Source organism: Osmerus mordax, chromosome 11 (assembly GCF_038355195.1).
Source record: "Osmerus mordax isolate fOsmMor3 chromosome 11, fOsmMor3.pri, whole genome shotgun sequence".
Lineage (NCBI taxonomy): Eukaryota > Metazoa > Chordata > Actinopteri > Osmeriformes > Osmeridae > Osmerus > Osmerus mordax.
Window position 1 is genome coordinate 8,615,472 of NC_090060.1, and position 16,418 is coordinate 8,631,889.

General features: G+C 48.9%; 1 protein-coding gene across 1 annotated transcript in view; it reads right to left on the reverse strand.

The window, feature by feature from the left end:
• Nucleotides 1-3,396: 3,396 nt before the first annotated feature.
• The window catches only part of dpf1 (double PHD fingers 1), a 14,647-nt gene continuing 1,625 nt past the window's right edge, over nt 3,397-16,418 (reverse strand). Inside the window, 9 exon segments of the mRNA XM_067246665.1 lie at nt 3,397-3,467; nt 3,763-3,957; nt 4,319-4,438; nt 13,977-14,120; nt 14,270-14,348; nt 15,007-15,096; nt 16,125-16,226; nt 16,228-16,253; nt 16,383-16,416. Of these exon segments, the coding sequence (XP_067102766.1) occupies nt 3,397-3,467; nt 3,763-3,957; nt 4,319-4,438; nt 13,977-14,120; nt 14,270-14,348; nt 15,007-15,096; nt 16,125-16,226; nt 16,228-16,253; nt 16,383-16,416 (861 nt within the window).

A 16,418-nucleotide genomic window follows, 5' to 3' on the forward strand; every position in this document is an offset into this window, starting at 1 on the left:
TGACAACACACACATTTTAAACAAGCTCAGACTGTTTGATTATTTGATAGTACTTTTACAGCATTGACATACACACACACACACCACAGACTAGAACTCAGGAGCAACTATTTTTATTTCATCTTTTTAATGAAAAAAAAGGAGAAAATACAAAACAATATTGGGGAGGTCAGCCTTGAGGAGGCTGGATGAATATACAGAGCATGAGTGACAGAGATGCAGTCCTTATTATAAAGCATTCCTGCAGGGTGAGGGCAGGAGAAGGGACAGGAGGGAGGCAGGGGGAGGGGCAGGAGGGAGGCAGGGGAAGGAGCAGGGGGAGGGGCAGGAGGGAGGCAGGGGAGGGACAGGAGGGAGGCAGGGGGAGGGGCAGGAGGGTGGCAGGGAAAGGGGCAGGAGGGAGGCAGGGGGAGGGGCAGGAGGGAGGCAGGGGAAGGGGCAGGAGGGAGGCAGGGGAAGGGGGAGGGGCAGGAGGGAGGCAGGAGGGAGGGAGGGGGCAGGAGGGAGGCAGGGGAAGGGGCAGGAGGGAGGCAGGGGGAGGGGCAGGAGGGAGGGAGGGGAAGGGGCAGGAGGGAGGCAGGGGAAGGGGCAGGGGGAGGGGCAGGAGGGAGGCAGGAGGGAGGGAGGCAGGGTGAGTATGTTAATCTCCATCAGGGTGAGTATGTTCAAAAAACATTTTGTCCAGTGTATTTATTTACCAAGAGACAGTTACAGAGAAAAACTTAAATACAAATGTGCACACACACACATGCTCACACACACTCTCTCAAACACACACACATACACAGAGTAATTTCATATTTGGGAAATAAAAGTTGAAGCAAGATCACAGCACGGACATGTACATGTAGAACAGAGGCTCAGATCGTGCTCGCTTCTTCCTGGGGGGGGCCGGGTCGAGCATGTGACCCTTACAAGACCCCTGCATGACCCATGACCCCACAGAACATGGAGGTGGGGCAGGGTGGAGAACAAGGAGGGAGCGGAGGAACCCCCACGTCCCCCTCCATTAGTCTGTGTCCCTATACAAAGTTGAAAGTTCATATAACATATTGGGTTGACCCCCCCCCCCCCTCGCCTTCCCATTACCCAAACTCAACCCCCCCCCACCAACCCCCCGACCCCCAGACAATCAAGACTGTAGTCCACCTAAGTGCCAGAATGCATCCCAAAGTAAAGGCTTTTTATCATTAGTATCATCACTCATACTATCAGATCACTAACGTACACATATACATACACACATACTCAACACCAATAATCACTCACTTCCTGGTTTGTGTGATATCATCGGCTTTTTGTACTGGAAATATCAGTGGTCAGATCTGATGGTAGATAACTTTACACAGGTACTGTGTGCCGCTGGTTCAGTTGTGGCAGGACAGGTGTGATCTAGTTGCCATAGAGACAGCGCAAGAACATTATATTACAATGATTTGTGATGTTGAAAAAGAACTTCTATCTGGGAGCTTTGTGTCTCTCTGTCTCTCTTGCACACTCATACACATGCACACACTCACTCACTCACACACACACACACACACACACACACACACACACAGAACAAACAAACTGTGCAAAATGTTCAAAGTACAAAAACATCAACAACAACAAAAACAACAAATAAATACGTTAAAAAAACAGAGAAATCTTCCTTATTCATCTTTAAAAGTCTCTTCTGTATCAAAACATGAGTCAGCACATGCCAGAATGATGGCGCATCAGTTTGGTAATGTTTGACCTCATGTTGGGTCAGAGTGTACCAGAACAAACACAAAGTAAACATGAGAACTGAGATGTCCCAGTGATGAACAGCAGGGACCAGCCGGGAGAGGGACCCACGTCGAGAGGAATAAAGTGATTCCATTTTTCAAATTTTTCTCCTTTCATTCAGAATCACAAATGTACAGGAAGAGGAAACGGCATGATGAAAGACAAAGCAACTATCTATTTACAGCGAATGTCTCCCAACTTAAAGCTTTGAGAGGAGGATTCACAGGCCAGAGAGCGGGGCCTGGGGTCCAGTCCTACTGGCCACTGGGACGGACAGACTGAGAGGTGGACGGAAACAAGCTCTGGGATGAGAAAGGATGAATCAGACCCACACACTACTTCTGACATCCTGCTTCCTCCTCCTCCTCTTCCTCCTCTTCCTCCTCTTCCTCCTCCCCCCCAGGCCTACAGCACACAGAGCAACCTGCTAGGTAGTGATCTCTCCTTCTGGATCCATTCACTTCCACATGTGTTCTTCATGAAAAGCACAAGCTGGCTTTTTGATTGGTCGAATGCAATGCCCAATCAGGAAATAGATGTTTCTCTAAAGCCCCTCCTTCATCCTCTCCCCCAGACTTTTCACTGGTCCAATCTGGAACCTGGGAGGCTACGGCTGGTTTCAACACACACACACACACACACACACATACACACGCCCATAGTGGGTCACAAACACATTATTGCGAATTAAGTGTGCTTTCATAAATACTTTTCATCCTTCAAATATATAAAAAAAAAAAAAAAAACAACATTATAATAACACCATGCAGAACAACAAACAAAAGTAAAGTAAAAAAGCATTTGGGACTTTTGAGACAAGGCCCTTTCATGAACTTCTGCATTATCCACACTATATTCCTGCTCCTCACACACACACAGCCAACAGCTCCACCAGGGCGCGGGCCTCTGATTGGCTGCTCCTTACAGGTGTTTATGAACAAAATCGGGGAGGAGGAGGAGGGTGGGGGCTTCTTACAGAGTCTGGAGGCTTTAGGAGGTGGGGGAGACCTGTGGGAGTAGGAGGAGGAGGGGGAGGAGGGGGACTAGAGGGAGTGATTTTCAGCTCCAAGTGACACTTCTGAGAGTGTTGGTTACAGGAGAGGGCCTTAGTGTTCCTAATCCACAGCTGTTAATGTTTCTCAGAGCACACACACACAGCAGGTGTGTCAGGGCTGTGTAGAGGGTCCCTCTGCAGCAGTGAGCCTTGCAGTGAGCCTTGGTGAGAAAGAGAAGGTGCGTGGGGGGGTTTCCTCAGGTCTTTGCTTCCTCCCCAGTGATGACTTCCTGTTCTGAGACAGACAGGCCCGGGGGACCAATGGTTCACTGGCATGGGAGGAGGCGGGGCTAGCACGCACTGCAGGAAACGTGGTAATTGGTGGATCAGGTTAGGGGGAGAGCCTGGAACCTGGATAGTAGAATAATGGGGATAATGGTGGGAGGGGAGGGGGGGAGGCTGGTGATGATGATGACGTGCCCCTCCGATATGGACAATCCAACGAGAAGTTTGGGAGGGGACTCCAGTTCCCATGGAAACAGGGTAATAAAAGACGACTGGGGGGGGGGGGGGGGGGGCAGTGACGTAGGTTTGGGACTGGTGGGGGCTTTACATGGGGGTGGGGTACATTAGGTGAGGGTGATGTAGGCTGAAGCCTTCTCCTTCAGCTGTCTCAGACACAGGTGGCAACTCCAGCTCCCTAGAACACACACACACACACACATCAACAGCTGTATCTTGGTGACCTGTCACTTTAACAGCTTTGAGTCTACAGCTTGTCATTAGAAAGCTGGTCTCTCTGTAATCCTCCTTCCAGAGAGACTGAATTAAACAACTGTAAATTAAACTCTAAATTGCAATAAACCACAGGACAGGAATGGGGTGAGATTGAGAATGGAAGCTAGTTTATAATTCCCACTATGATGCCCACACACCCACACATCCTAATACAAACATTCACTCTCTTACACAAACACACACACAGGGCGACCTACCCTCCGGGGGTTCAGCCATGGGGGGACTGAGGCAGTACATGTGGTATCCTCGGTCACAGTCGTCACAGAACAGCAGCTGGTCGTCGTTCTCCGAGGTACCACACAGGCTGCAGGATTTGCACTCGATACACTGCCAGCGGTAGGTACGGACTGCCGCCGTCATGTTCACCGTGAACTGGAGACAGGACGGGTGACCTGGGGTGGGGCACACACACACATGGAGAATCACACACACACATGGAGAATCACACACACACATGGAGAATCACACACACACACATGGAGAATCACACACACACACATGGAGAATCACACACACACGGAGAATCACACACACACATGGAGAATCACACCCACACAATAGACACTTACACGTCCACAGATATTTTTTATCCTCCACCCTTCTCATTATCATCATCATGATCAACTGAACTAGTATTCGTCCATCACCCAATATTGGGTGTGATGAGGCTAGCCCCGTCCTGTATCCTAGGGTGCTACCTGGGCTAGCCCAGTCCTGTATCAGTACCTGAGCTAACCCGTGGATGAGTCCTACCTGAGCGACCACAGTCAGCGCAGGAGATGAGGTCCTCGGGACAGCCAGTCTTCTTGGAGCCGCCCAGACAGAAGTCACAGTAGCCATTAGGAATGACCGAACCATCTGCTGCTTTCTTAGCTGAGGAGAGGGAGGGAGAGATGGAGAGTTTGAGGGAGAGGTGGAGGTAGAGAGGTGGAGAGAGATGTATCAGAAGAGTGGGGGAGGGAGAGAAAATGGAATAAAAAATATTTTGACATTTTGAAGAACTCCATGGAATCTGGATGATATAGATCAACAGGTTCATAAACTAGCCAGCGAGAGAGAGAGAGAGAGAGAGAGAGAGAGAGAGAGAGAGAGAGAGAGAGAGAGAGAGAGAAAGAGAAAGAGAGAGAGAGAGAGAGAGAGAGAGAGGAGGGAGAAACAAGGTTAGACAAAGGGATAGAGAAAGAAGCATTCAGTATGTGATGTAGTATGTTTTGTGAAGGTCCATCCTAGCGGGGTACTACTCCCCCTCCAGTCGTGATTTGCTTTGGTAAAGAAGCAGGCCCACTGAAGCCTGGGACTCGCCTGCTTCTACAAGCGGGAGATGGGAGAGGAAGGCTTGGAAGTCTGCACTGGGACGTCCCTGAGGCATGTTAGATATTGTCAGAGAATCAGAGGATGGTGGGATGCTGGGGCAGGGGAGCTGAGCGCAAAGTGACTGTCTGTCTGACAGCCTGTCTATCTGTCTGTCTTCCTGCCTGTACATACAGTATGTCTATCTGTCTGTGTGTGCCTCTGCATACTAGCTGTCTTACTGCAGTAGATTGCATAATACCTTTAATGCCTTTGATCATGTAACCAGGACAGGCTATTTGTGTGTGTGTGTGTGTGTGTATGTGTGTGCTCATGTGTTTGTGTATTAGTGTGTGTTGGTGTGTATGTGTTTGTCCTATTCTTTAAGATATAACGAAATGGACAGGAACTTCAGTATGACTCACCAGCCAGTGCAGACAAAGAAAACACACAGACACACACTCTCACACACACCCACACCCAGACACACACACCCACACCCAGCAATGCAGGGGCTGCACAGTTGCAGTGTGCATGGTGGAGTAGTCAATGTGATTGTGAAAAACAGGCCTCCCCTTCTCCTTCTCCTTTTCCTCCCTCCTAATCTCCCCTTTCCTCTGCTCGCTCTCCCTCCATCCAACCTTTCTTCGTCTATATGTCTGTCTCTCTTTTTCTCTGTCTTCAAACCTTCCTCCCAACCTCATTCTCTCTATCTCTCTCTCTCTCACTCTCTCTATCTTGCCTTCTTTCTCTCTCTCTCCAGCGAGGTCATTAATCCAGCCCAGGGTGGATTCTGGCAGAGTGGGGGAGGGGTGGAAAGGGGGGTGGGGGTGAGGGGTGGAAAGGGGGAGGAGGAGGTTGTAAGGAGGGGTGGAGAGGGAGTGTAGGGGGTTGGGGAGGGGGAGGAGAGGGAAGAAGAGATTGGGTTTTCTATTCCACAGGGATGGTCTATAATCCCCAGAGAAATGAAAAAACTCTCTGATCAGGATGAGAGGAGCGAGAGTTAGAGAGAGAGGGAGAGAGAGAGAGAGAGAGAGAGAGAGAGAGAGAGAGAGAGAGAGAGAAAGGGAAAAGAGTGTATTTGAATGTGTGTATGTATGTGTGTGTGTGCTGGAGGGGCAACGGTCTCTGTCTATGAGCGAGAGTGATAGAGAGAGAGAGAGAGAGAGAGAGAGAGAGAGAGAGAGAGAGAGAGAGAGAGAGAGAGAGAGAGAGAGAGAAAGGGAAAAGAGTGTATTTGAATGTGTGTATGTATGTGTGTGTGTGCTGGAGGGGCAACGGTCTCTGTCTATGAGCGAGAGTGATAGAGAGAGAGAGAGAGAGAGAGAGAGAGAGAGAGAGAGAGAGAGAGAGAGAGAGAGAGAGAGAGAAGAGAGAGAGAGAGAGAGAGAGAGAGAGAGAGAGCTGTCCATGGTACCAACCATCAGCTCCACACGCCACAGCTGAACTGCAGCTTTAATGAGAAGCTCTTCTACATAACTCCACCAGGAGTAACTGGACTGAATACCAGTACTATTACAGCTGTGTCTACTAACGCTATCACTCTATATTCTATCTCTCTTTCTTTCTCTCTCTGTCTCTCTCTCTTTCTCTCTCTCTCTCTCTCTCTCTCTCTCTCTCTCTCTCTCTCTCTCTCTCTCTCTCTCTCTCTCTCTCTCTCTCTCTCTCTCTCTCTCTCTCTCTCTCTCTCTCTCTCTCTCTCTCTCTCTCTCTCTCTCTCTCTCTCTCTTTATATATATATACCTAAATCTACATGTACTATATATTACAGTTAGCTATTATACAGCCTCTTTGTCTGACTGTGCCTTAAAGACACACACACACAGATATACAGTATAAATGTAAACATACACACACACACACGCTCTACCAACCTACAACCCGTGAGGCTGAAAGGCCACATAGAGAGTGACGTCAGCGGGTCCTGACATGTTTGTGTGAGCCAGGGCTGCCCGCTGGCCTGCCCGCTCAGAAAAGAAAACCATCAATGATTAAAGGCCTGCGGCCATGTTTGAGGTCTGGCTATTAACCACAGACAGTCTATCACTGAGAGAGGGCGGGAGAAAAGGAGAAGGGGGGGGAGCAGGAGGGCAGAAGGGCAGGAGGAGGAAGAGGAAGGAGAGGTCGACAGGAGGGAGAGGGGGGAGGAAGGAGGGTGGAGGCGAAATGGGGGATGCAAGAAAAAATTGGATGGTGAGGAGAAGAGAATAGGTGAGAAGGGAGTGGGAGGAAAGAACGGAGGAAAGAGAAATATATACACAAAGAGATAGATACAGAGAAGAGAGAGAGAGAGAGACATGGGTTGAATGAGATCCAGAAAGAGAAACTGAAATATTGACAGATGATTTAAACCAACAAACAGACATGCTGGCAGATGGGCACAAAGAAAGACAGAGAAAGAGAGAGAGAGACAGAAGTCTCAACGTCTTCCACTCCCTCTCCTTCCCTCTCCCTTCACTCCCTTTTTCACTCCTCTTTTTCCCTCTATCCAGCTCCAGCTCACCTTCCCTCCACCAAGTCTCCAATTATGGTGAGTAGGCAGCCAGAGCAGTCAGTAACAGGCAGAGCAGAACAGCACACTTCACAGCCTCCAAGTGTGTGTGAGAGCCCAGTGGGAATACGCACAGAAGGCTGCAAACACCCCTCCTCCCTCCTTCACTTGTCTCCCTTTCTCTCTCTCCCATTCCCACACCCTTTCTCTCTCCCCCTCTCTCTCCCCCCCCCCCCCCCTCTCTCTCTCTCCAATATATATATATGTAAATATATAGAACTGTATGTATGTATAACTACCCCCCCACACTTTTATTTTCTGCTATTCTCTTTCTCCCATATTGTTCTTCTTCTTTTTCTATTCCTTTCTCTCACCTCGATCCTTTTGGGTGTCTTTCCTCCTTCTCCTTTCTTTTCTCCTCGTCTCTCAAAAACAAATCTATTTCCCGTTTTGCTGTCTTTCTGTTGTACCCCCTTCTCTTACTTCTCTCTTTCCTCCTCCTTCCTTCCTCCACTCTCTTCCTCCTACTCTCCCTATTTTCTCTCCTCACCCTACCATCCTCCTCTCCTCTCTCTGTCTCCACAATCTACTCCTCCCTGGCTGGTCACTAAGCCAACCACAATCTTATTGAATTAGAACTTTTCATGGAATTACCCACAATGTACCTGTTGCCTGGCTTGTCTTTGTCCTTTTCACATGGCTTGTGTTTTCTCTATCTCTTTCTCTCTCTCGCTTTCTTTTCATTGACTTCTCTCATGCTCAGCTAGTATGCTTCTCCTAAAATGGCTCAACCCCACTGGGAGCTGACTCCCTCTCCTTACCTTCCACATTTCTCAGCCCTCTCTCTCCTCACCTGCATTCTCCTCACCTCTTTAACCCAAACCTTAACCAACCTTCCTCCCCTCCTTAACTCAGACCTCGGAAGTCCCTCACCCAAACCTTAACCCAAAACGACACACTCGTGGACCTCCTGTCTGTCCCTCTCCTACCCGCACAGAGAGCTCCCTCTCTGTGCCACACACACTGCGGCAGGAGGACACAACGCCGGCCAGGGCAAAGGAGGGGTAGCAGAGCAGAGAGAAGAGGAGGAAGAGGAGGAAGAGGAGGAGCACGGAAGGGAGAGGAGTGGGGGGGTCAAAAGAGAAGGAGGAGCTGAGGAGGGCGAGGGCGAGGAGGAAGAGGAGGGATGAAGGGTAGCGAGAAAGGGAAGTGAAAACGTGGGAGTAGGATGAAGGTGAGGAGGAAGAGGAAGAGGAGGGAGGAAGTGCAGAACAAAGGGGAGAGAGGGAAGTGAAGAAGAGGCGGCTGTTGTGTTGGAGCAGCAGAGTGTGAAAACACACACTCCGCACTACTGTCGCCTTGCTGCTTAATGAGGGGAGCGTCTCAGGAGCAACACACACGCACACACACACAGTGACACACACACACATGCACACACACACACTTAAAACACACACAGATGATATACACTCACACCCACAGATAATGAACAGGGAGAATATAAGATTTATAGCAAGGCTATCTGTGCATAATAACTTTTGCAGGATTGTTCCAGCCCCCCTTCTCTATAACGTGACGAATGAGAGTCCCTCTGCCCCCAATCCTCCTCTCACCCAACCTTCATACAACCACACACAAACTCACACCACACATACATCACAGAGACATCACACTGACACACATACAGGATCTTCTCCCTTACTGTGCCGTAAACACACACCCATCTTACATCTCTTAGAAACACACACAACTACAGTACCACTGAGCTATTATATTCTCAGTAACACACACACACACCACCACCAAAAGATGGAAGCAGAGAAAATAAAGAATGTTCTAGTTGTATGTAGACAAGGAGAAAGAGAGACAAAAGCTGTCAATCACAGATAAGCTCGGATATCTCACGAAAAACTCTCTCTCTGTCTGTCTGTCCCTGTCTCTCTCTATTGTCTTTCTCTCTTCGTCTCTGTCATTCTCCATCTCTCCAGTGTCCCTCTCAGTCTTTCGATTATCTCTTTGTTTCCCTCTCTCTATTTCTTTATTGTCTCTCTCTCCCTCTCTCTCTATTTTGTCTCTCTGTCTGTCTCTGTCTCTCCATTGTCTTTATTTTTCTATTTAGTTTCTCACTCTCTCCCTCTTTCTCTCTCTATTGTTTCTCTCCACATTGTCTCTCTTTTTCTCTTTGTTTCTACTCTGTCTCTCTCTCAGTCTCTCTCTCAGTCTCTCTCTTTCAGTCTCTCTCTCAGTCTCTCTCTCTCAGTCTCTCTCTCAGTCTCTCTCTCTCAGTCTCTCTCTCAGTCTCTCTCTCTCAGTCTCTCTCTCAGTCTCTCTCTCTCAGTCTCCTCACTCGTCCCTCTCATTTCTTTTTTGCTCTCTTCACTCTTCTTCGGCCATCTTCTTCTCTGTCATTCAAATCTTTCATTCTTATATTCTGCCTGTTCTCTAGGCACTCCTTTGAGCCTCTTTTGAACTCTCATCCCTTGGTTTCTTTCTCTCTATTTTTCTCCCTTTGTCTTTTATCCATTCAGGTCTTTTTTTCATCCAGGAGGAAATTGGAAATATTTCTCAGCAATCCGTCTATTGTCACACAAATACCTGCACCCCCCCTCCTCTCCCTATTCCTCTCTCTCTCTCTCTCTCTCCCTCCCTCCCTCCCACACAGACACACACAGACACACACAGAGACATACACAAACAAGCACACAAACACTCTCTTAAATACACACACACAAACTCACAAGAAGCAAAGCAATAACATGCTCGCATCTCTCCCTGTCCAGTCAGCAGGTTGCGTAAGGCCCACTGCATTGTGGGAAGCAGACAGGATGACATTGCATACAGGAGGACGGCAGAGATTTTGGTGCATAATAAAACTTGATCTATGGCTGCAGTGAAATCACACTGACCTGCACACACACACACACACACACACACACAGAGTGCATCTCTGCGGTATGCACACACGTACATTGCCGAAACACACTGCATATAAACAAATCAAACACACACCAATCAAGATACATCTCACACACACACAAACCTTGTGCCAACATGAGATGTGTAATTAAGGCAGATAAAGTGGTGGTATATTTTTGGCAAGCAGGAGAGTTTCATACAAAACGTGTGTACGTGTATATGTGCGTGTGTGTTAGATGTGTTTCATACAACTTCAATGTGTGTGTGTGATGTGTGCATGTGCTAGTGGTTACACCCTTTGGTCTGATCATCTGGTCCTGTCTGCTCTGATAGGGTGTGGAGGGATGGAGGGGTGGAGGGAGTGAGGTGTGGCAGAGTGAAGAGATGGAGGGATGGAGGGGCAGGAGGGAGGTATAGACTGTTTGAGGGATGGCGCGCTAAAGGGATGGAGGGGTGGAGCAGATATCCTAAGAAGGCCAAATCACTGTGAGGTTTCAATTTTCAGCCAGCCAGCCTTTCCTAACACAGAATACCAAATTAAGCAGAATCCCATATTACCCTTGTCTCTCTTTCTCTCTTTCTCTCTCTGGGTATAAGTAGCATAAATCATCAATATTGTTCTCTCTCTCTGTCTGTTCCTGCTTCCTGTATGTCTCTCTCTCTCTCTCTCTCTCTGTATAACCCATACCCCCTCTTTTTCTGCATCTCTCTAGTGTTCTCTCTCCTTGCTGTCTCTCCTCTCTCTGAGCTCTTGAATAAGCTGCTCCCCCACCGCACCTTTTCAACCGCACCAAACTTTCATTCCTTCCTCTATTTCTTTTCTCTTCCCAGATTCCTCCTTCATTCCTCCCTCTATCCCTCTCCTCTCTCTCCCCCTCCCCTGTCTTCTCTCCCTCCCTTCCTACACAATCCCCTCTCCCTTCCCTCCTTCTCCCCCTCCTTCTCTTCCGATCTCCCCTTCCCCTCCCTCCCTCCCCCTCCACTCCCCTCCTCCTCCACCCCCCTCCTCCCTATATTATGTACATAACAACATACTCTTTAGGAGGGAGCCTTGCCGGTCACTATAGCAACCGGATTGCTAGGCAACAGCCGGTTCTCTTCCTGCTTTGTTTCCGCACAGCAACGTTGGCAGGAGGCTAGTCTGCCGGTACTCACACAGGCACAGGCACCAGCACAGGGAAAGTTTAGTAAGACAGGAGAAAGAGAGGAGGAGAAGAGGAGGAGAAGAGGAGGAGAAGAGGAGGCAGAGAGGAGAAAAAAAAGAGCCACAAATGGGAAAGGGAAGAGGAGGAGAGGACTCTTGGAGTTGAGCATCAGTGTGCTGATAAGTGAATAGCAGCGCCATGATCACGTGATCCTACAGTTGACATTGTGTCTGTTAAAACGCCTTCGCTAGATCACGCACCCACACACACATACACACCCACGCACACACACACTCACACACACATACGTGATGAGCTACGGCAGCTCCACCTGAACGCCCCCATCACTCCACACAGTACTTCTACTCCACTGTCAGGGAAAACAGGAGAGAGAGAGAGAGAGAGAGAGAGAGAGAGAGAGAGAGAGAGAGGCCATTTTAGGTATGAATTGTCTCTTAGTGTGTTGATCACAATCATTCATGCTCGCTCGGTGTGCAGGAGAGGAGCCATTTTGTGGAACTCTGCAAGAATGGAAAAACACGACAACAAAGGGACGGTGACCTTCAAAGGGCTAAATTACATCGCACACACACATAAACACACACACATTGACACGGCTGCACACACACACACCCACACACATGCCAGCATAGGCACTCACATACACCCCTCACATGCATGCGCATACAAAGAGGCACACATACACACATACACCCATACACACACATACACACACACACCCACACACAAATGCACCCCCCAACCCCCCCTCCTTTCCAACTCGGTCTGTCCGTCCAGATAAAGGACCTCCTGAATCTCAGTTCAGGTTTGGGAAGGACTTAACGAGTGCAACTCCCCTCCCCCTCCTCCTCTTCACCCCCCCACCCGCCTGGCCCCCGTCTCTCTGCTCCACAAAACCAATTTTCAGGTGCTCACCACAGGCCCAGCCTCCAAAGCAAACACCCCCTTCTCATTCTCTCCTACCCCCCCTCCTCCCCCCTCCCCCAGCACATCAATGCCCAAAAACCTTCCCCCCTCCTCCTCCCTCTCCTCCTCCTCCCCCATGCCTCCCACTACATAGAAAAAGTCAAGCGCAGTCATGAATTTTAATGCCATGGTTCATTTCAACCATGGGCTCCTCTCCAGCCAAGGAAATAAAATGAAATCTTAAAGGGGGAAATATATAAATAAAAAATATATACGTATATGAGAAAAAAAACAATTATGGATAAATCATAAGACAAAACAAGAGAGGAGGAGAGTCAGGCAGAAAGACATGGAGATGGAGAGTCTAGAAGAGAGAAAAATATCTGGATTAACTGACGATAAGGAGTGAGAAAATGAATGGGGGAAGAATGAGAGATTTAAAGAGTGAAAAGAAGGAGAGAGAGAAGACTAGAGGGGGCGAGAGTTAACAAGAAATGAGAGCGAGATGGAGGGAAAGAGAGAGAGAGGGAGAGAAAGTCAGAGAATGGAGGGATGAAAAGAGAAACTCATCTCCTAGTGAAATAATCTGTCATTTATCAAACTGATGGAAAAGAGAGAGAGGAGAGGTGGTCTGAAGAAGTAGACATGGAGAGGGCGAGAAAGGAGAGTTGGTCAGAGGGAGAGGTGAAGGGAGGATGACTGCAGGTTTCACACCTGTTTTCTGGTCTGAGTCCTAAGCTAGTGTGTGAGAGAGAGAGAGATGGAGAGATGGAGAGATGGAGAGAGAAAAGAAGTCCTGGTCGTCTAGACTTGGTTTTGGGGGCAGAATGTAGCATGAATTATTCATGATACCGGTTTCATTATGGGAGACATATTAATATCATTACATATGGGGCTATATATGGGGGAGGGGGGTGGGGGGGCGTGACACTTAGCAGATTGAGAAAGCCATAAAGAATACCCCCCCCATCTCTAACCCATATACACATATGCAAACATTCTAACTCGGGAAAACCAAAAAGGATGTCAGCTTTCCTTTTTCATTTCTGCAGAGAAGATTGCATTTTGTTGCTTGTAGTGTGTATGTGTGTGTGCATGTGTGTGTTTGCATATGTGTGTGTGTGTGTGTGTACATGCTAGTGTGCTAATGTGTGTGTGCCCGTGCAGACATCAAACCGCCTTCTCTTTCTCCTCCCTACCCTGAAAAGAACTGCTGCAGTTTAACAGACAGACAGATTGACATACACACACTTTTTCCCCAACCCCTAAAAATAATCTGAACCCCAAATCCTAACCTGAACCTGAACCGGAACCGGAATCTGAACCATAATCCTAAACCCATCCCTAACTCCTGACCCCCACCCCTCAATGTAAAGCTTTACCTAACACATATAGCACACATACACACACAGTGAATAATAGGCCTGAAACTGAGGAGCACATGAAAAGAGTGTTAATAAGAGTTTGTGTGAGAGACAGAGAGAGAGACAGAGAGAGAGAGAGAAATACAGAGAGAGAGACATAGAGAGAGAGAGAGAGAGAGAGAGAGAGGAGAGGAGAGAGAGAGAGAGAGAGAGAGAGAGAGAGAGAGAGAGAGAGAGAGAGAACGAGAGAGAGAGAGAGACAGCATGAGCGTGTGTACTGGGAGCCTCACGCTTGTGGTTGTTCTTGCGTTGGAAGGGAAGGGTGTGGCGTTCAGAGTCCTCCTCCCCCTCCTCGTCTGCCAGGTGGGTGTGAGTGTAGTGGTAGCTGAGACCTGGACGGTTCTTATAGCGCTTCCCACAAACTGGACACACACACACAGTAGTTGTTAAGAGAGAGAGAGAGAAAAGATAGAGGACTTAGAGAGCAATGAGAGAGATAAGAAGGAATGAGAGAGAGGAGACAGATCTTGGGGAATGAGAGAGAGAGAGAGAGAAAGAGCGATGTACTCACTGTCACAGACGTATGGTTTGTCTCTGTCTTCAAGAGAGGAGGGCTCATTTCTCTTCCTCATGCCCCCTACTCCACAGGCCTGCTACACACACACACACACATACACACTGGTAAAAATGATTTACACACACACTTTTGCAGTCTCTATCATGAGCGTACTCTCAGTGTAAGCATAGTTTTTCACCTTCTCACCCTTACTTTCTCCCTCTCTCTTTCTCCCTCTGCTCTCTCTTTCACTCTCATTCTCTCTCTCATTCTCTCTCTACAGTCATGTGTTCCTGTAACAGCCCTCCTCCCCTCCTGAACATTCATCTCCTTCAGGAGGGGGCTGATGACACCAAGCAGGAGGCTTCTGCCCCAATTAACGAACCTAGCACAAACACACACACACCACACACAGAGACACACACAAGCTAACTAACACCTTACGCCTACATGAAACCTCTCTTAGCTTATTAAAAGCTGTTAAAGATCACTGCAACTGTGTTTCTACATGTGTTGCGTATCGTGGGTATAATCTGTAAGTGCGTGCATGTAACTCCCACACACATAGTGTGTATTATCTGTGTGTGTGTGTGTGTGTGTGTGTCTCAAACAGTATGCATGTACTCCGTAACACTGTTTTCAACAGGGTCCAGTCACTGTACGGCTTGTCAAGACAAGGTCTGACTGTATTTCTGACACAAGGCTTTCCTCTACTCCACATACTGATGTTCTCAGTGGGTTCTAAAGCGTACCCTTCCTTTGGTGCGGTTCTTGCGTTTGGGAACGTCCTCCTCCATCTCCTCCACCTCCAACTCGTGGGGGAAGTCTCCTACCAGAAGCTTCTGTGAGAGTCCGGAGAGAGACCAGTCAGAACACACCACGCTATAGAAGGGAGACCAGCTCAGCCACACACAAACAGCATAAACACTGTGTAGTCTGTAGAGATACCAGCAGAGGTAACACCAGCTTGTTGAGATGCACCCCAGTGGAGCTGGTCCACCCATGACCAGGGTTACGAAGCGTTGCTAGGAGAAGGATAGTCAGTGGCTACAGGGTTAAGTACTTCCTCCAGAAAGGTCTCCTCTGACTCTGCATGCAAGCTGCACACACACACTGCTTCATAACGGTCTGCTTCATAACGGTCTGCTTCATAGACAAAGCAGATGACAACAAGTGGCTATGCCGGGGACCATATGGAGAAGAGCTGTTGCAGGGGAGGACACAAAGCTCAGCTCAGTGAGCTTCCTGCTGGGAGAGGGAGCCAGGCGAGGCCCAGGATCAGAGGCCTACTCCCAGAGGAACCACAGGCCTGCTGTGCGCGCTATTAGCTGGAGTGCTAATTGGCTAATTGTCTACCAGAGGGAATGCTGCCTGGACGGGAGCAGGTGGGGGGGGGCAACAACTCATCCAGAAGAGGAACGCAGGCAGACGGCAGGCAGAATGTTTCACACACAAACACATGGTAAGTAATACACACAACCTCAAGGCAATGTCACCTGCTCAAACATAAACAACACACTCACACCACACGTACACACTCACACACTGCACATACACATACACCACACGTATACAAAAACACATTCTTTGAGGAAGGTGGCTGGACCAGAGTGGGGCCTGTTATCACTGCAGGGGCCCGTGTTTGTGCCAACGTTAGACACTGATACAGACTCTACAGGGAGGAGGAGGGAGGGAGGGAGGGAGGGAGGGAGGGAGGGAGGGAGGGAGGGAGGGAGGGAGGGAGGGAGGGAGGGAGGGAGGGAGGAGGGAGGGAGGGAGGGAGGAGGGAGGGAGGGAGGGAGGGAGGGAGGGCAGCAGTGCAGAGCAGAGCAGAGCTGAGCAGACAGGTGTGTGTGAGGGAAACACTCACCTGACACTCGCTCATAGGCTCCTCCTCCTTGGTCTCGACCTTCTTGTCGAGTGTCTCTCCACTGAGGAGAGACTCCAACACTGGACCCTCTGGGATCCCCCCCTTCCTTCTTCAGGGACGCCTCGTAATCTGGGTACACACAGACACACACAAACACACCGAACACACACACACACACACACACATAGGCAGACACACCATTAACAAAGAGTCTTACATGTTCTTCCTTCTTCCCCATACATCACTTGTGTCTCTCACCGATCTTGAACTCTATTGGTCCGAGTCGCGGGTCCT